Source organism: Mustela nigripes, chromosome 2, assembly GCF_022355385.1.
Source record: "Mustela nigripes isolate SB6536 chromosome 2, MUSNIG.SB6536, whole genome shotgun sequence".
Taxonomy (NCBI): Eukaryota; Metazoa; Chordata; class Mammalia; order Carnivora; family Mustelidae; genus Mustela; species Mustela nigripes.
In genome coordinates, this window is record NC_081558.1 from 156,726,609 (window position 1) to 156,744,685 (window position 18,077).

At 39.4% G+C, this 18,077-nt stretch overlaps 1 protein-coding gene across 3 annotated transcripts in view; it reads left to right on the top strand.

The window, feature by feature from the left end:
- The first annotated feature begins 6,942 nt into the window (after positions 1–6,942).
- LSAMP (limbic system associated membrane protein) overlaps positions 6,943–18,077 on the top strand; it is a 654,328-nt gene continuing 643,193 nt past the window's right edge. For 2 of the 3 annotated variants that reach the window (XM_059391908.1, XM_059391909.1), the window contains exon 1: positions 6,943–7,586. In XM_059391908.1, coding sequence (XP_059247891.1) covers positions 7,432–7,586 — 155 coding nt within the window. In that variant the 5' untranslated portion in view covers positions 6,943–7,431. The remainder of the gene's footprint in view (positions 7,587–18,077) is intronic. The other variant, XM_059391911.1, reaches the window with a different exon arrangement.

Sequence of the window (18,077 nt, forward strand, 5' to 3'; positions counted from 1 at the left end):
CATCTTCCTTCTAACCTCTAATTTCTCAGTGCCAGAATTATCTCCCTAAGATGCCCATATCTCATCTCACTCCTTTACAATTTAAAGTAGCCTTCCAAATAGGAGATGAAGGGTGTCGTGTGATTCTTCATTCAGGGATTCAGGATTCTCCATTACGTAGGTTTTTCTCTTCAGCCTTTACTCTCTCCTTCTTGCTGCTAGGCAGGCAAGTCTTCCTCCAAGTCCATTCTTTGTTTCAGGATGGTTCTCTTGGCCATCTTTTGCATCCCTTGCATAAGGTGTTGCCTTCCTCCAGTCTCCTCTTATACATCTTCTAGGGGTTACCTAAAATACCATTTTCTCCAAGAAGCCTCCTTTTCGATTACCTTTTCCGAACCACCATGGTGTTTTGATTCTTCTCCCTTCTAATTTAGTACTCAATTGTTCACTGGCTATCTTAGTCTCTGTTTCAGAAGTCTTCACCTAACTTCTCCATCAGGGTTGTGGGTCCCTGAACTTTATTATTTTGCAGTACTGCTCAGTACCAGAGAGGACTAAGCTTATTGACTAATTTCGGTCCTGTTCTATGATGGAAGAGGCTTACCTTATAACTGCACAAAGATGATGTTTGGCCCCTCTCTAGGAGGAGCCTTGGATGGCATTCCCCTCATTAAATCCCATGAGGACAGGGTGTCAGTTGTGTACATTATTGTTTCTCCAGAGTTTAGTACACTAGTTACATGGTAGGTCTTAAAAAATTTGCTTATTTTAGTGAATTGTTTTTTACCTAGCAACACCACTGATGAGACCCATTTTGCAAATCCTCTTCCTCTCACGCAGTCTGTGCTCCTACCTTCATTGCTAACAGGAGAGAGGGCTGAGAATGTGATTTGCAGATAGAAAAGGAAGACACTTTTAAGCAGGCAAACTTCTAGGACCTTTTGAATAAAATAATGACCTAATGCTACACTTGCCCTGCAGCTCAATATTGTCAGTAAACTCTTGAGAAAACATATTAGTGTTATTTACATGATTTATAGCCTCAAGATATTTAACTAGGCATTCCATTTAGATTTAGCAGGATAACTATTGCTTGCTAAATAAATACAGATATATAAGAAAATATTTAGTAAAGTTTAGCAATTAAGTGGCATCTGCTCATCTTGTTAGGTACTTCTTAATCTGTAGCAAAGCACTTTCTTACACTGACATTTAGTTAATGTATAATAACCGTATTAAGGGTAAGTGAAGTTTATACCCGAAGAAAACACCGACTGAGAAAAAGTTTTGTTTTTGTTTTTGTTTTCTTGACTAACTGATATAAATTACGGTCTACTTGGCATTCTGTCAGTTCTTATTTGATGAGTGGTGTCTTTCTGCAAGGAAACACCAGAATTGGTGTTTGGTACACCAATACACCAGTACAGTAGAATTGAACTAGTACAGTAGTATGTGGGAAATACTGATCACTTGTGATAGAACATGGCTTTTGGGGGGGGGTGTCTTCCCATCATAAGCAGGTCTAGTTAACTCAACTTTTCCTTCATTTCCATTGCTACTCCCCAGTCCAAGCCAGTTGACAAGGACTTACTTTCATTTTCTCCTGGCTTCCACTACTGCTCTTCTACAATACATTCTCCATAAGATATTTGGAGCAATCTTCCTCTCAGTCCCTTGCTTAAAATCTTTTACTGATCCTTCAAGTCACTAAAATCTAAATTCTTGCCTTGGGATATCTTCATTATTACCCCTCCTCAATTTCTAATCTCACCTGCTTTTTCTAGCTACCTCCCACAGCATATACATAAACCAAATTCCTGGGTCACTGTTCTTGTTTTGTTTTCTTGCGTATTGTGTATTGGTCCCTGCCTCAGAACCTCTGCACACGTCATTCCTTTATCTGGAAAAGTTTTTTTGCAGGTATTTGCATGTCTGCTTCCTTTAGATTTCAGCATGTACATTCCCCTCACCTTACCTCTAGGCCTTTTCACTGTATCACCTATATTTTTCTCCATAGCATTCACTCTCCAACATAATCTTACTATGTATTTACTTGTTTAGTGTCTATTTCTCCATCAAGGATATAAGTTCTGTGAGAACAGAGTCTTAGACTGTCTTGTGTAACTATCATATCAATAAACACTGAACGAGCAAATGACTCATAAACCTACTGGGCATGTCAGAGTACAGAACGGCACACCTGCCTCCACTCTTTCTCATTTCTCCTTGGCCTACTTCCTGAGTATAGGCATCCAAGTCACCACGGTAACCAGAAATAGGGGATATAATTGTCTGATTACCTGCTTGTACTACCATCTTGCTATACTGAAGATGCCGCTACCCCCATCTTTCCAGCTGTTGCAGTGTTCTTCCTGTATGGGAGGGATGGATAAAAGAACAGCAGCAGTGCAGATGCAGCATTACTTGGCAATTGCCACCTCCTAGTCCAGGGTGACAGACTGGACAACTCAGAAAAACAGAAGGTCTAAGGGATAGTACATACATGTTTGTGAAATAAAAAGACACAAAGAAGAGTAAGTTTGCTGGTGTGGGAGGACCCAAGCAGCAGCTCAAGAACCTCAAAGACTTTATGAAAACTTGGACAGATCCAAGTACTGATACTTACCAAAACAGAATGAATGAGCGAAGAAGCAAAAGACAAGTGTGGTAACAATATACCACAAAGGCATGGACGAAAAGTAAACCCTGAAAGAGCACTTTTAATTGTGCAGACTACAGATTGAGTGAGAGTGCTGTAGTAAGGATTTAAGCAATATTTAACTGACTTGAAGCTGATTGATTCTGTTAGGCAGGGAGACGCTGGATGAAACCACTGTACCCAAAGGAGCCCGATTCTGAAGGAGATTCACACGCGATTGTGCCATGCTTATGAACATAAACTGAGATACTTGAATATTGCTGAATTATGATGAAATCATTGAAAATGTCATAGCAAGAATCCTAAGGAGAAGTATTAACAGTTCTGCATTTCTAGTTCATATGGAAATGCTAATTCCACTTACGAAAGTAAAGTACAGGCATGGCGTTATTATGATTAAGACCTTACAACTGTGGAAACGTAGAGTGGTACATTAATAATATTATAGACATGTTTAGCATAAAATGCAAGCAATGTAACTAAATTAGTTGTACATTCCAGGCTGCATCTGGATTTCCTGTGAGCCTGTTCCATTACAAAGCTAAACAGAAGAATAAACCTTTCATGCTTCTTAGGGTGCTCAGACGTTAGCCAGTTTTTGTTTTTCCTGCAGCATTTGTCCCTGGAGAGTGCCAGAATCTTCTAAAGCCTCTTTTAGAAGGCAGTATGTTATTTTAAAGTAGTAGTTAAGATCATCTTACTTGGGTGATGATAGCTGTTTCACATGGCTAACAGCCATACTTGCCTCACAAATAACCCGAAAGTATGTTCATTTTTGCCAGCCCTTTTGGAAGAATGCATATAGTGGTGTACAGAAAAATAGCTTGCATAAATTTCGGTTACTTGTCTATTTGTTTCCTTCTTTACATTTCTTAGGAAAGCAAGCAGAGGAGTTCATATTGAAATACATTTGGGGAAGTGACCATTAGGATGAGATAAGTTCATATGTATATATTTTATATATATATATATGTATATATGTAGTATATAGATATATAGTATACAGATATATATGTATATATAGACTATTGGATTTATTATATATGTATATATATGTATATATAGACTATTGGATTTTTTATATATATATATAGACTATTGGATTTATTAGAATTTATTAGATCTCACTGAGAGATCCTGGAGGCAAGTAAAGGAGTCCACAAGGGAACAAAAAGAGGAAAAACTCCGAGAGAACATAAAGTTGAAATCCAAGTCAATGGTACACTCACAAATAGATTTATTACCTTATAAATGATGGGACAAGCCACGTGAGTGGGCTTAGGTTGTCAGTCATTCCTTTATTCTCACAATCATCAATTATAGAGTGCTGCCCTTGTGCCAAGAATTGGGTTAAGAAGTTGTATTTGAAGTGCCTCCTGGACATAAATTATAAATATTAAAGAATTAACTTACATATTAAACTTCGTTTAATGGAAATTCTTCAGAAATCCAGTATAAATTATCAGCCTAAATTAGAGAATTAAAAAAAAATAATCTTCTTGAAAAAGTTAAAATAAAATGTAGTTGTCTTTTTGTGTTTTACTTCCAAGAAACATAGTAAGTCAATTTAGTTTAGCAAAAGTGACCAATAAATGGACTTTAATGAAAAAAAAAATTTAAAAAAACCCTTTTAATTACATTACATCATTTCTTTCTATATACATATGGCACTTGCAATGTTTCTTCTTAGGTTAGGCACGTCTATTCCATTTCTGATTACAATCCTGATTAACTTAATATATTCTTTCCTCAGAACGATTACATTGACAAACTCCAGAGTTGATTGATTTGTTATGAATCCCACATTCCTGTTACTTTGGTGTGAATTATTTTCAACCCCAGTATGTTAATCTTTATGGTTAATGTTAATCCTACCGGTAATTTGAGATTACTTGTATAAACATTAGTCAGCAACCCTTATACAGCATCTCCAGCAAATCATATGCTATCATCCCACCGTGCTTCCTTCCTGCGCTGGAAAAAAACTTCATTTCTTCATTCAAAGTGTAGCCCAATGATACAAGAGGATACTGATGTTCTAGTTCCCATGCGGAGAGAGGCGTGTCTGGCCTCATCAATGGAAATAGATTTTCTAGTGGCCCCAGTCCTTCAGGTCTTTATTTTCTTCCTCCTGACACTGGAGAAATACCGCTCACGCAAAGAAAAGGTTCTATCTAAGACTATCCTTCATCTCTAAAAGATCAGAAGAAGTCCACTGGGGATTGTTAAACCCATTGGCAGGTATTGGTGGGGGTGGGTGGTCTTTTCCCTGCAATCTCTGCATAGAGTTATGTAATCCAAGCTTCTCCATTTGGCCCTTCAAGTTCATTTTTCCATTGGTCCTGGGAACCACAGGATTATGGGTTTTGACTTAATCATTGTTGTGACAAAAAAATCCAAATTTTAAACAGCTGAGTTACAGATTAGGAGTGGAACATCCCTGGCTTATTATCTGGGCACTGCTTATCAGCACCCACACAGTGCAAAACACTTGAAAAACACAAATTTTTCCTTACTTTCCTCACATAATCTGTAAGAGTGCACCTACCTTTTACACTGAAAAAGTTCAGTGGATAAATTCTCTGAATTCTGGCAGGACAAGATAGTTGTCAAAACAGTAAATGCCTCTTTAGGGCTTTTACTCTGATGGGACTTGTTAAGAATTCCTAAACAGGGGCACCTGGGCGGCGCAGTGGTTAAAGCCTCTGCCTTCAGCTCATGTCATGATCCCAGGGAACCTGCTTCCTTCTCTCTCTCTCTGCCTACTTGTGATCTTCGTCTGTCAAATAAATAACTAAAATCTTAAAAAAAAAAAAAAAAAAAAAAAAGGAATTCCTAAACATACTCTCTCTCCCACCCCGTGTCCTTGGCTAATCATTTGTGTAACTAAGAGGGGTGGACATAATATGTGTGCATATTTACTTATATATACTTGAAGATTTAGGGGAGGTTTTATAAGACCTGGAAATACTTGTTGCCTCCAAACAGGAAAAAATGTTGCCCAAAGACAGGAGTAGGAAAGATATCTACAATTTGATCTGCACCATTCTGTACCACTTGATTTTTGCATCATGTCCATGCCTTAACTATGCAAATAAACAAATTTTAAAAAGAAAAAAAAAAAGTCCTTGACTGGTCTACCCCTATCTTTTATCCTCAGCATCAGTAGTGAGGGAGATATCTAACAGTGTGGGGCTGTCACATGAGTGACTCACAGTGTTAGCCCCTTTGGTTCTTATCACTTGGCTTGACTCCTGGAGTGGAATGACAAATGATGGTAACCCGCCTGCCAGTCGCATGCAGGAGTGCTGTATGTAGCCTAAATGTGGTCCTATAAGTGACACGCGTTCTGATAGACCAATCTCTTCCTTACATATAAATATTTTTTTGAGAAAAACGTGCCAGTGGCAACTTAGGTAGGAACAGCAACAGGACATTTAGACAGTAATCCTTAGTACCATTCCTCACATGTGGGACTGAGTGAGGGGTTCCTGGAGAGTGAGGTTGATTTAGGGATTGGGGATCAGCTGCTGAGTCGGGCACTTGGAAAAGACAAACCAGGCATTCACACTCCAGACCACTCAATACCAGCATTGTCTCCAATCCATCTTTCATAAGGGGGCTCCAAGAGGGGGAGGGGTTAAAGGAAGGAGAGAAAAGAAACCTTTTTAATCCTGTAAAAGAAAGTGCAGGAGAGAGGAAAGAATGAACAGGAGGTGAGTGTGAAAAGCCCGTGGCCAGGACTATTTAGTTTCTAAATCAACTTTGCCTTTTAATCTGAGCCTTCCCTGTCAAGTTTCTCCTCCGTTTTACATGCTCTATTCCCATCTGTGGGCACTGGTGCCCCTGCACTCCCCATGCTTTCTTATCCTTCTCTGGTTCATTCCCTTCATCTCTCCCAGTTCGCCTTCACCATGCCTTCTCTCCTTCCTGGCTCCTTTTCCTTTTTTCTCTCCCTTCCCCCCCCCCCCCCCACCCTTCATCCTTTCCCACACTCTTTCTCCCGTGCTTTTACAGCCTGAGCCCTTCTCCTTCTCCCCTTTCTCTTGCACAGTACATCCAAGCTCCATTCCCTCTTCTTAAGGAAATCAGCCAGGCCTCAGATGGAGCTGTTGTCCTGACAACCCAAAGGCGCATCGGGCTTTCACTGAGGCTGGCTGCTGCTGAAGGGGGCAGTTGTGCAAAGCGAGGGGCCAGGCCGGAGGGAGGGCGGAGGGGATGACGTGGAGGGGCTGTTGAAATCCGCGGGGGGGCGGGGGAGGTGCGAGCGGAGGGGAGGGGCTGGAGGGAGAAACAGGAAAGGGAGGGGGGTAGAGACTCTGGGCTGCTGCCGCTGCTGTGTGGGTTTCTTTACACTCCCTGGCAGGCTGGGTGCCGGCTCCCTCGCCCGCCTGCCCGCCCGCCTGGGAAAGTGGGTTAGGGAGGGAAGGAGCTCAGCTCAGACACTGGCAAAGGAGCATCCAGCCACAGACCGGAGAAGAACACCTTCCTCTTGCAGCTTTCTCTTCATCTTTTCTAGAGGGTTTTCTATGTGTCCTCTCGCCTTTCAAATTGTGTTCCTTTGACTTTCCCCCCACCTCTGCTTGGGGTTTTATGCGGGCTTTGTTAAGTCTTAGAGGGAAGAGAGCCTGAGCCAGGGAAAGAGAGGCAAAGTGGAAGGGAGCACAAACTGGCCAAGCCCGTTCCGCCTTGGCTGTTGATGAAAGCCCTGGGTTTGTAAAGCCCTCTCGGCGTGAGCGGCACGCACACACCCTCCAGAGTGCACCGCGGACCCGCACCTCGGCGTGGCCACCATGGTCGGCAGAGTTCAGCCGGATCGGAAACAGTTGCCGCTAGTCCTACTGAGATTGCTCTGCCTTCTTCCCACAGGACTGCCTGTTCGCAGCGTGGATTTTAACCGAGGCACGGACAACATCACCGTGAGGCAGGGGGACACAGCCATCCTCAGGTAGGGCTTTGGGGCAACTTTTCTGCTGTGCGCCGCTGTGTGTGTGTGTGTGTGTGTGTGTGTGTGTGTGATCTTCAACTCCAGATTCTGATGCTGCAGGCATGTGTGTGTGTGTGTGTGTGTGTGTGTGTGTGTGTGTGTGTTGTGCATGCACACGCGCCTTTTACTGAGTGGACCAGGTGTCTGCCAACACATTTGAAGGGAATTCTGTTTCCCGTCAAGGACCAGCGACGTTGGTTAAATGTTATTTGGTTTCTTAGGACCTTGTTTCTCTTACCAAGAAAGCGTAACTTCACCTATGGTGTTAGTGACATCTGGGCAGTATTCTTGCTTTGGTAATTTCCGATGCTTTGCACTCAAGAGTTTTGTTGGGGTTCTTTAATAGGGAAAGAAGAGTTGTTGAATTATGGCTCTCAGAGAGTGGTACACAGTACTGCATTCTCTGTGCTGTGTGTGTGTGAGAGAGAGAGAGAGAGAGAAAGAGAGAGAGAGGGAATATATGCACATCAAGGCTCTCGCCCTGCCCCAGCAGTAGTTCGGACTGGAGACTTTCTGTAAGGATCATCTAATTGACATCGAGGGCAATAAACCAATCTTAGAACTTTGGTTGGTTACTGAGCCTTTTCTGGAATGTGGATAGACATCAACACATGAAAGTACAGAAGAAAAAGAGAAGGAACTTGCCAAATTGCTGATATTTAAGAATAGTATTAAGCGCAAAGATTAGGCAACAATTAACCTGGTGTAAAATGGGTATTTCAAATTGATTATTCACCTTAAAGTCCCCTCTCTGTGTGGCTCTGCCAAACTCTGAAATAAAATTTGGGATTGAAATCTGGACAGAGAAAGTCCCAGTCCTTGGGAGTTTGACCCCTCTAAGGGACAGTAAACTGCAGAAACTCAGATGGAACCTAGCTGTAATTCCATTTCTAAAAAAAAGCTTCAAGCTTCTTTTCCTGTTTCTCTTTTCTCTTCCCCTCCTCCACCCACTGCACATAACCCTAGTCTTTTTTTTTTTCCAGCTTTCTTAAATTTCTATCAGATACAAAAAAAGAAAAAAGAATGAATAAAAACATTTTCCTTGGAGATCCTTTAAAATCTCATTTTGTCCAAATAAAATGACCCAGTGTCAGTCTGTCCATACAGTTAATATTGCTTGTTGTGGCAATAAAAAACAGTAGACTACAGAAAGTAAACCTCTAATCTGTGTGTGAGGAGCTGATAGTGCATAAACCCTGGGGCATCAGGGAGCAGTTCTCTAGCAGAGCTGCCTACAGCAGCAAAGTTTTCTTTCTTTTCCTCAGAAATAAATTTGGTTGGCTGTCACAGTGTCCTGCTTTGGGATCTCTAGCCTTGTTAGAGAGGAATGTGTACGTGCTGTGTGTTGTGTTGTGTGTGTGTTGCTGCAGATTGTGAAAACTAAGAAAATCCTAATGTGTAAATGCTCTTTTCTTCGTTTCCTGAGCATTGAGTGATTCTGAATCCCAAAGATCCTACTATCCAAAGCAGATTTTCACTACCAGCTTTCCAGCCCTGTAAACCTGCATGTGTGATTTATCCACAAGGAGTAATAAGATTTATAGAGTAATTTATCTGTTTGCAAAGGGATTTGGATATGATGCACAAAATGTTTTTTGCAAACACATAAGCATGCCATCTCAACTGCTAACATTCAGACTCCCTAACATCATTAACCCTTACTAGTGAGGCACTCTATATAAATTTATGCTATCCCCAGGAAGACTTGTTTTTGCAGATTATGAGACTGAATATAGGGAAAGCAAATACCTGGGTGTGGAAGTTTTTATTTAAATGCCCATGAACTTTGTAAGTCAGCATCACCTGTACCTTAAGTTGTAGCTGTCAAAGGGTTAGATAAACATCTAAATGTTTATTCAGAGGAAAAAGAATATTCTTCTACTTTCATATCGCATATGCATATAAGTCTATGTGTATGAGAGGGGTCTTATTGTATAAATATCTACATATGATATAGATGTGCTTTCAAGTGTCTCTGGCTTAAAAGAAATGGAGTTTTTAAGCATTACACTTTAGTAGACATTACGGTGTGGAAATGGAGAAAGTGAGAAGTGAGAATAAATATAGAAGCAGTTATTCACTGGGAAAGAGAAGCTAGACAAACAGAGCATGCAGAGAAGTCACCTGTGAGAGTCCGTTGCTTTTCCAGACCTCACCTAATGTGCCCTCTTTTAAATTTCCTCTGCCTCAAACAAGGCTTTTATTTCTGGGTTGGTGGAGCTCTATCAGAAGTAACTATGGAGAGAGTTCCTTTTGTTTTCTTCCCTGACCTTCTTCTCAATCTCTTTAACTGAGCCCAGTAAGCTTTGTGGGTCAGTTTCCCGGTGAAGAATGGTTTTCTTGCTTTCTGTTTACAAGTCTAGCCTGGGAAATACTTGCTTCTACTTTATTTGTGACATTTTACTGAGAGCATGAGCTTCCAGGGGAGGAGAGGAAGGAGAACTTGATTCATTGGAAGTCACAGTAGATGTTTGGCACTGAGAAAGTGAAATGGCAAGGAGAAAAAAAAAAAATCTCTCAGTGAGTCTGTAGCCCTGAATAATCTGAAATGTTAAAAGGAGACAAGGAAGGTTTGTAATTCTGGTGGTCCAGTGACAGGAGTTTGGCTGACCATCCCCAAAACATTTACCTTTACTGCCTTACTCCAATGAAAAGAAAAGTATATATTTTTTTGGAACTGATGCTCAATTTTGTATAATTATGATAGGAGATGAATTCTAGTCTTGGGTCTTACTTTTTTATTTCTATCTTTTTGGGGAAAACAACAACAACAACAAAAGACTATAGAGTGAAGGTAGCAGAACTAGATGGAAAGAAAAATACTCTCATGTATCCCAACCTCACCCTGTTGTTTCCCAGACAAGAATCTAGATATCCAGAGGTTTTTTTTTTTGTTTGTTTTGTTTTGTTTTGTTTTTAGATCCTTTAAGAGCTAAAGGAAACCACACACCATATTCTATCTCAGGGCACAGAATCAAAGTACCATCCGTAGACCAGTGGCAACAGCGGCACATGGGTTTCTTCCTAGATACTGAGCCAGAATATTTGCATGCAAAGTAAAGTACCAGACATACCCACAGGACTTGTCTTATGGGAGTGTCTCAGGTGTTTTTCTGAACAGAGCACACCTGCCACACTGCCACCCCAACAAGTGTAGGAATTCATCAATTACTGGAGACATTTCTAGCACTGATTTTTCTAACTTTCTACCCTTGCACACAGGCTCACAAAGAGGTTCACCTCCTGGTTATTCTTGGCAGGTTGAAATCATGTGGCTCCCTTGATAAGTCAAAGGAAAAATGGACATAATGTTCTTATCTAGCCTTTAAAATTTCATTTTTAACAGTCCCACTGACTATATTTTTATTATCAATAGCATATGTCTAGAAAGATAATTATAAAATAATTGATCCTAACGTATCTGCTAAAAAGGTAACTTTGTAAAAATGACATATTTATGCATATTTGTACATGCTGTCTAAGTGCATATATGATAAAATGCAGAGGTTTCATTTTCATACTATCATGGGTTTAAATATTTTAAATTTGAGGTGTTGGAATTTTATTTATTTCACAGTTCTGACCCTATTTGATGTTTGTAAGATACTATAATACTTTTTATGGTGGTAACGTTTTTCCCATTTAAATGTAAATGTACTTAATAGGAGTTAGGTATAAGAAATTGAGTATCTAAGTTCAACATAGCTAAGTTTTTAATTTTTCAAAATTCTGGGTCTTTATTCTCTTTTAACACTAGGGGAAAAAGAGGAAACAGCACAAAAGATATGATTATTTGACAGTGCAGTCTGAGAATTTTGTGCAAATTTCAAGGGAAAAATGGCTTCTCTTCTATAAGGCATCTGGAACGCCTACATTTACAAAGAAAGTGTCAACACTCAAACATACTTCTGACACAATATGTGATTTTTCTACCACTTGTAATTCACTATTTGAAAACAAACTTTGTGGGCATCGGTCTTTGGGGGAAGTTTGTGACAATTATGAAGGTTTCTTTTTCTTGTGGCTAAATCCCTAATCAACGTTTAGTGGTTATTACTGATATTTTAAGGACACTTCGTTTCACTTTAAATCCTTTATCAAATATATTTGATAAATGCTAGAGTATACCACACGATTCTCTTGTCTAGGAATGTGGCATATTAATTACACTTTATAACATTGATGTACCTGTGAATTGTATCATTTGTTGTTACTTATGGACAGAGGAACACAGCAGCCAGGTCTCATGTGACAAATGTAATTTGTGATTATTTGTGTTTTTATAAATACGAAACATATAAGTATGTATACACACACCCCACATATTAAGGTGATTTTTCTGTTCTATGTCATCTGACTTTGAATGAATTATTTGTAGAACTGTGGAGTGAACAGCCAAAGGAGACTGACTTATCCACTAAATTAGTTGGTGAGGGTTAAACATTTGTGTTTCTTGAAGTTGCTTCTATATAATTGCACACTCAAGCAAAAAAAAAAAAAAAAAAAAAAAAGGATTAGTGCATATTTTTCTGTGGTCCTTGAGAGCTCCAGGTACAAATGTCTGTAACTCATGTGATAGGAAGTTACCTAACTGTGTGCTGGTACCCCTTGCTGCTATCACTTAGACCTTAGAGAGTCCTTGTCTTCAGGCCATTACTTATGGCTTACAGCCATTTGCCCTGCTTTCAGATGTCCTGCTTGTTAGTTTGTACGACTCAGAAGACCTAGACTCTAATTTTGGATCCATCCTTGTATGCTACATGACTTTGAACAAATCCCTTAAATATTTGAGCTTCAGTTTCACTTATAAAATGCTGAAACTGCCTATCTTAGTGACTCTAGTTACTGTACAGAGTTGTTTTAAGAAGCTCAGAAGAGATCAAGGAGGGAAGTTTGTTCAGTTGTAAACTGCTACACAAGCATAAAACTATTAGTCATTTTCCAAACACATTCAACCAATTGTTTGGACTTTAAGGAGCTCTTTTGCTTAGACCAGTGTTTCTCAAACTTGAAGGTGTATCAGAAGGTGTACCAGGGAAGTCCGTTATAACACAGATCGCTTGGCTTCTACCTGCAGAGTTTTTGATTCTGTAGGTCTCTGGTAGGGTCTGAGGTTTGCATTTCTAACAAGTTCTTGACGATGCTAATACTGCAGGACTGGGCCACACTTTGAGAACCACTGACTCTTGCTGCTCCAATCGTGTTCTGCAGATGTGTATTTTAGGTATCACACAGCCGCTTTTTAAAATCCCAAATCTTGGGGTCTATCCTAGACCTAACAAGTCAGAATCTGCATTTTTAACAAGATCCTCAAATAATTCACAAACATCTTAAAGTTGGAGAAGTGCTGCTTGAGATGGTTTACAGCTATTACTGCATGTTACAAAGGTGGAGACCTTTCAAGAAATACTGAAGCCACATATTCTCTACTTTCAGAAATTCTTATTGAATTAGTTTGGGGTAGGGCCTGGCATAGGTATTAAAAAAAATGATTCTGATATGTATATAGAGTTGAGAACCACTGCTTTACCAGTTGAGGAATCTCTTTTACAAAACATCTTTGGGGCAGTGCTTAATGGATACGTAGTAAAGAATTAAAGTCATGTTGTATGGCTTGGGAAGTATGGCAGCAGTAAAGATGTACAAATTGAATTGGGAGAAAAGAATGAGACTCTCATAGATCCATTTCTTTACCACACGATTCTATAACTACAATGTCATGGAAAATAGAGTGACTTCATTTTAATATGGATCCAATTTACATAGTATCTATTGAAATAGCATTAAAACTTGGTTTTTAAAAGATTATTGCTTTGTGTTCTCAGTTCCATTTATATTAGGCAAGACATGGAAACACTTCTACTATTTTTTTTTTTTTTTCAGGGCTATCTCTAGGAAAGAAAATAGATAATTCTTAGGCAAGGAAAATATCTTCAATGATAACTTATTCAAACAAGCTTGTCATTTATGTTGCCATATATGCAAATATATGATTCACAATATGATAGCTACGTGTTTGTGGACTTCATCTCAGTCTTACGTGGTGATCAATCTTTCGCTGAAACTTAGGATCCAGTCTTTGTGTCATAGGTAAATACCGTCAAGGATCTAATAAGTTCAGAATGCTTAACAAGTACTCAGAAGACCTAGATCTAAATACCTGGAAATAATTTGATCTATTAAATAAGAATAACTGACAATTACTTGACTTATTAGATAAGCTATTTTTATGATGATCAAATGACCTACTATGTATTACTGTTTTATAAAGTATAAAATGGCATAAAATAGAAGCTCTTATTAATAATCATGGTCATTATATTCATAGTAGGAAATAACCTTTAGAACACTAAGAAATTTGATAAAATGAGCTTTTCATTTTTATTTCTATGGTCGAGGTTGGCCATTTGTCCTATGTTTGTATCATTTCCCCCCCCTTTAAAGTCCTTTAAAGTTACATGTATCTTAGAATATTAGTTGAGTTTCTTATCAGGAGTACAAGGTGAATAAACAATTTTTTGGTAGTCACTTGAATCAAAACATAATCTCAAGTTGAGTGATTAACCTTCACAAAAGAAAACACTTTCCTTCAGATTTTGTTAATTACTACAGGATAAACTTGTGGAAATCTAGAGAAGGAAAGGCCTTGGAGATTAGGCAATCCACCATCTCATTTTATTTATTTATGCATTTATTTATTTATGCATTTATTCACCTACTTATTTGAGAGAGAGAGAGAGAGCGTGTGTAAGCCAGGGCAGAGAGGGAGACGGCGGAGCGGGCTGAGGGAAAAGGGTAATGGAAGCAGACCCCCTGGCTGAGATCATGACTTGAGATGAGTACCACCTAAGCTCCCCCCACCATCTCATTTTAAAGTGATGTACCTGAGGGAGTTCCTGGGTGGCTCAGTTGGTTAAGTGTCTGCCTTCCCCTCAAGTACTGATCCTGTCTGGGTCTTCCTGCTCAGTGGTGAGCCTGCTTCACCCTCCCCCTCTGCCCCTCTCCCCAGCTTGTTGTCTCTCTCTCTCTCTCTCACATGCAGGCGTGTGTGCTCTGAAATAAGAAAAAATAATAAACTGATGTAACTGAGAAGAGAAAAATTTAGTTGGTTTTCTAAAGATTTGAATGATTCGAACTAGAATTCATGCCTCCTTGTTCTTGTTCAGCGATTTTTATTCCACAGTAGCACTGAAGTTATCTTCCTGGTTTTCATGCTATCTCATGATGTGCTATTTAAAATTATGCCAAAAGTGTCTTTCCCCTTATTCTTTTCTTTCTCCCCTCCCCCCTCTATCTTTCCCTTCTCCTCCACTGGCTTCCTCTGCTGTCTCTTCCTTTTTCTACCCTTCTCTCCCCTTCTTTCTCTCTCATCTCTCCTCCTCTACTCTCTCCTTCCTTTCCTCTCTTCTCTCTCTCATCCCTAAAAATCAAAGCTGAGCCTTCCTTTGAATGATCCTCCTGTTAGTGCTGGTCAAGGAGGAAGTTTTCAGTAAATACTTTACTGTTTACATGCCGAATATCATCTGTCTTAAAAACATAGGTTTACTTTCTGCACTTGCAGCTTCCATCTTACGATATTTGCAAAGCCAGTCTTGTATTTGGCAGAGCCTATATAACATTTTCTTACATTTGTTTTGTTTTGTTTTCCTTTTTGTTTCTGGTACTCTGCCTCTTACTCAGCTTTCTTATCTGAGTTCTTGACTCATTCCCTCAGTATTTGACTTGGGTTCCTCAAACCTACTACCTCCTTATTGTTACTTATGACTTTCTACCTGGTTAAGGCTCCTATTACTTGTCCCTCTTGGAGACACTGATCAGGATGATTGCATAGTGAGATCATGGTTCAAGGCTTGGTTTTCAGCCTGTAGTCCATCGTTTACATAACCTCCAGGGGTGCTCTACACATTGTAGTCATTGTAGATTATACTTAAAATCCTTTGAGGAAGGTAGAACTTATTTTCTATTTGTACACAATTTATTTCGGGCTAACAATGGGCTGATTGTGGTCAGTGGGAGGAACTGGACATTGAGATAGACCAGTCTCTTGGGATGGTGGAGGCACTGGATGCTAAGTTCCACTACAAATGCCTAGGGGGTTTCTTGTGTGTCATGTAGAATGAGGTTTCGTAACGCTTTCTTAGCAGGTGAGCCAGGGGAGGTCCAACATGTTCCGTGAAAAGAACTCACAGTCAGCCCTATAGATAGGCAGGCAGGTATCACAGGGAAGTGTGTCAGCTTGTATAGAGATGTAGCCACAAGGCAGAGGCTCAGAACACAAGGGAGTCTATGGGATAAAGGCTGGCTTACACATGTCCGCGTAATAAGGGACTTAGACCCCAGACATCCTACCAAGATAGCTACCTTGGTCAAGGGTACAAATGAAGCTCTGTATCAAAGCTGTTGTAACCAAGGGGTAACATGAAGATAACTCTCAGAGCACCAAACTCCATCTTTTTAAAACTTGTTTGGGATCATAAAACCTGATCTAGTGAGTCGGGGAAAAGATAGAGCTAGAGGTCTGAAATGAGGTACGAATTAACACTACTTGCTTTTCCTTGACTTGGGAAACTTTGCTAGATTACATCTTTATTCTACTTAATCCTTTCAGACCCCAGGTAGTTGGTAGAATCATGCACCTGAACTCATCTGACTATCACGGGCCAGTTGTTTTCCAGAATCAATCTGGAAATATCACCAGAGCCTTTAAAATCTTCTCATTATCTACAACATAATGTCAAAAGTCCTCAGCTTGGATAACTCTCCATGCCCTACTGCCTCATTGCATCTACTAATTCAGAACCACTTTCATTCTCTGTTCATGAGCACATGAATGTGTGTACACACACACTTCTCTTATATTTGTTCATGAAACTCTCTCTTCCCAGAACCTTCTCTTCCTCCCACCTCTCCCCTCTTCCCAACCATACCTTTTTGCTTGGTTACCTTGTTGCTCCTTCCAGGCTAAGGCTGGTTTTGGTGATATCTCATTCAGAAATCTTCTCTTATTCTCCCAGATTCAACTAAATACTCTATTTTTATTGGTAATGTCATCTCTGTAAATGTTTTTTTTTTCTCTCCTAGCTTTATTGAGGTATAATTGATAAAAGTTTATGTATTTAAGCTGTACAGTGTGATAATTATGTGTATATATACACACACATTATAAATTATTACTAATATCATGTTAATTAACACATCCATCACTTCACCTAGCTACCTTTCTTTGTGTGTGTTAAGAACACCCAGGATCCACTCTCCATGCAAATTTCACATTACAACCGAGCATTATGAACTATCATCACCATGATGTACATTAGATCTCTAAAATCTATTCATCTTATAACTGAAAGCTACCCTTCGACCAGTATCTCACCATTTTCCCACCTTCCAGTTCCAGGCAGCTACCATTCTATTCTCTGTTTTCATGACTTAACCCTTTTTTAGATCCCATTTATAATTGAGACTGTATAGTATTTGCCTTTATCTACCTTTTTTTTTTTTTTCACTTAACAAAACACTCCCCAGGTTTATCCATGCTGTTGCAAAAAGATCTTAAAAATTTTTATAGCTAAGTAATACTCCATTGTGTCTCTCTCTGTGTGTGTGCATAGAGAGATAGATAGATATAGATGATATAGTTATAGATAAATCTTATGTTTTCTTTTTCCATTTATTCATCCGTGTATGTTTGGGTTATTTCCATATCTTGGCTGTTGTGAATAAGGCTGCAATGAACATGGGAGTACAGATACTACTTTAGCACATTGATTTCCTTCAGATATATGCCCAGAAGTGGGATTGTTGGCTCTATGCATACCTCAGCTTAGCATTAACTACACTTTAAGGGCACTCTTGTCTTGCCTCAAATGTATTATCAGTCCTTCAAAGACAAGTGTCTCATCTACCTTAATTTTCTACCCAAGAATTTAGCTTAGTACCTGTAGGTGGTCAGATAAATATTTATTCAGTGAATTAAACAAAGAGGGTGTAGTCATACTGTAAATCAAGCAGATCAGAAATTGGTTTATGAAAGAGGAGATAAGTTTGAAGGAGACAGGGATGAAGCAAGTTATGTTAGTGAAAAAGTCAACCACTACTAGGGAAATTATAAATATGTGGTCGAAGAAGGTTAAATAGTAAAATCAGAGATGGATTATTTTCTGATCATTGGTTGAAGGGATAAAGTGTTTGTCTAGAAACACTCCCAACATTTTCCATTGCAGCTCCTCTTTTTAAGCACAGCTTTTTAGAGCATGAGGAAGGCATACAAGGGCATTTTAGGGGAACCTAAAAGTTTAGTCACCAGTGCCTAAAGTATGCTCCATTCACTGATGGATGAGTTTCTGACAAAACTAGGAATCACTCAGTGCTCCTGAAGTGAGTCATGTCCAGGTTCTGTAAAGAGCTCAGAATCCCAGATAGTTTAAGAAAAGGAATATACCTTCTGGGAGC